We start from the raw sequence: 978 nt of genomic DNA on the forward strand, positions 1-978 counted from the left end.
AGCCTGGGTTTCGGAGCCCAACAGGCTCGAGCCCTAAGCTCAGCCCTGCTTCGTCCTAGTTGTCTGCACTTGACAGGGTCACTGCACCCCCTGTACCGCAGTTCTCTCTGCTGTGAAAACAGGAATGCGAGTCCCTACCTCACAGAGTATGGTCACAATGAATGACAAATATACATGAAAGGGCCTGACTCGGTGGCTAGCTCCTGGCATGAAGAAGGTGCCCAGCAGAAGCTGGCATCTCTTCCCTCCTGGTCCATGCATGATCTTTGGACCATCCAGGGCACTGCTGAGCTGTGCGTCCTGGAGACAAGAGGCCAGCAGCCTCCATCCTCCCAGGGGAAACACAGCGTGTGTTTGGAAGAGCCTCAGAGGAGGTGCCCAGCCAGCATCACCGCCGTCTGTCTATGAGGCTCTTGACAGCTTGTGAATAATTTTCTCACGCACGACCTCACTGACCTCACAGCACCTCCAGAGCCAGGCCATTGGAACCCCAAATCGTATAGGAAGACACTGCAGATGGGACACTGTCACCACGCCAGTGAGCAAGAGAGCAATGCCAGGATGTCACTACCTCTCCTTGGGTTTGTTTGCCTGGGGGCCCCCTACGAGACCAACCCTCCAAGTGCAACCTTCAGAGTCTTCTCGGGAACCCCCTTCCTCAGGCAGGAGGAGAATAAAGAACTCTGGGACCTGCCCCTGTCCGCTCTCCCCCACCCCACCCCCCAAACTCTGCCTACCTCTGCATTCTTGGCCCAGTGCAGGGGGCTGGCTCCATAGCGAGGGTCTTTGCTGTGGAGCTGGCTGCTGTCCATGTTAATGATCATTTCAGCACACCTGGGAGAGAGGAGCCCCGGGGGAGTGAGGAAGGCCAGGGGCAACCTGGCGCTGGAGGTGGTCAGGACTAGGGGCTTCATCTACCGGTCAGGGAGAGTTTCTGCAAATAAAGTTGCAACAAAACCAACCAGCGCAAATACCATG

At 56.7% G+C, this 978-nt stretch overlaps 1 protein-coding gene across 1 annotated transcript in view; it reads right to left on the reverse strand.

The window, feature by feature from the left end:
• PLA2G6 (phospholipase A2 group VI) overlaps window positions 1-978 on the reverse strand; it is a 74,352-nt gene that overhangs the window by 24,921 nt on the left and 48,453 nt on the right. The window contains exon 5 of the mRNA XM_019664568.1: window positions 738-834. Coding sequence (XP_019520113.1) covers window positions 738-834 — 97 coding nt within the window. The remainder of the gene's footprint in view (window positions 1-737; window positions 835-978) is intronic.

The sequence above is a fragment of the Hipposideros armiger genome, unplaced genomic scaffold (genome assembly GCF_001890085.2).
Source record: "Hipposideros armiger isolate ML-2016 unplaced genomic scaffold, ASM189008v1 scaffold_426, whole genome shotgun sequence".
NCBI lineage: Eukaryota > Metazoa > Chordata > Mammalia > Chiroptera > Hipposideridae > Hipposideros > Hipposideros armiger.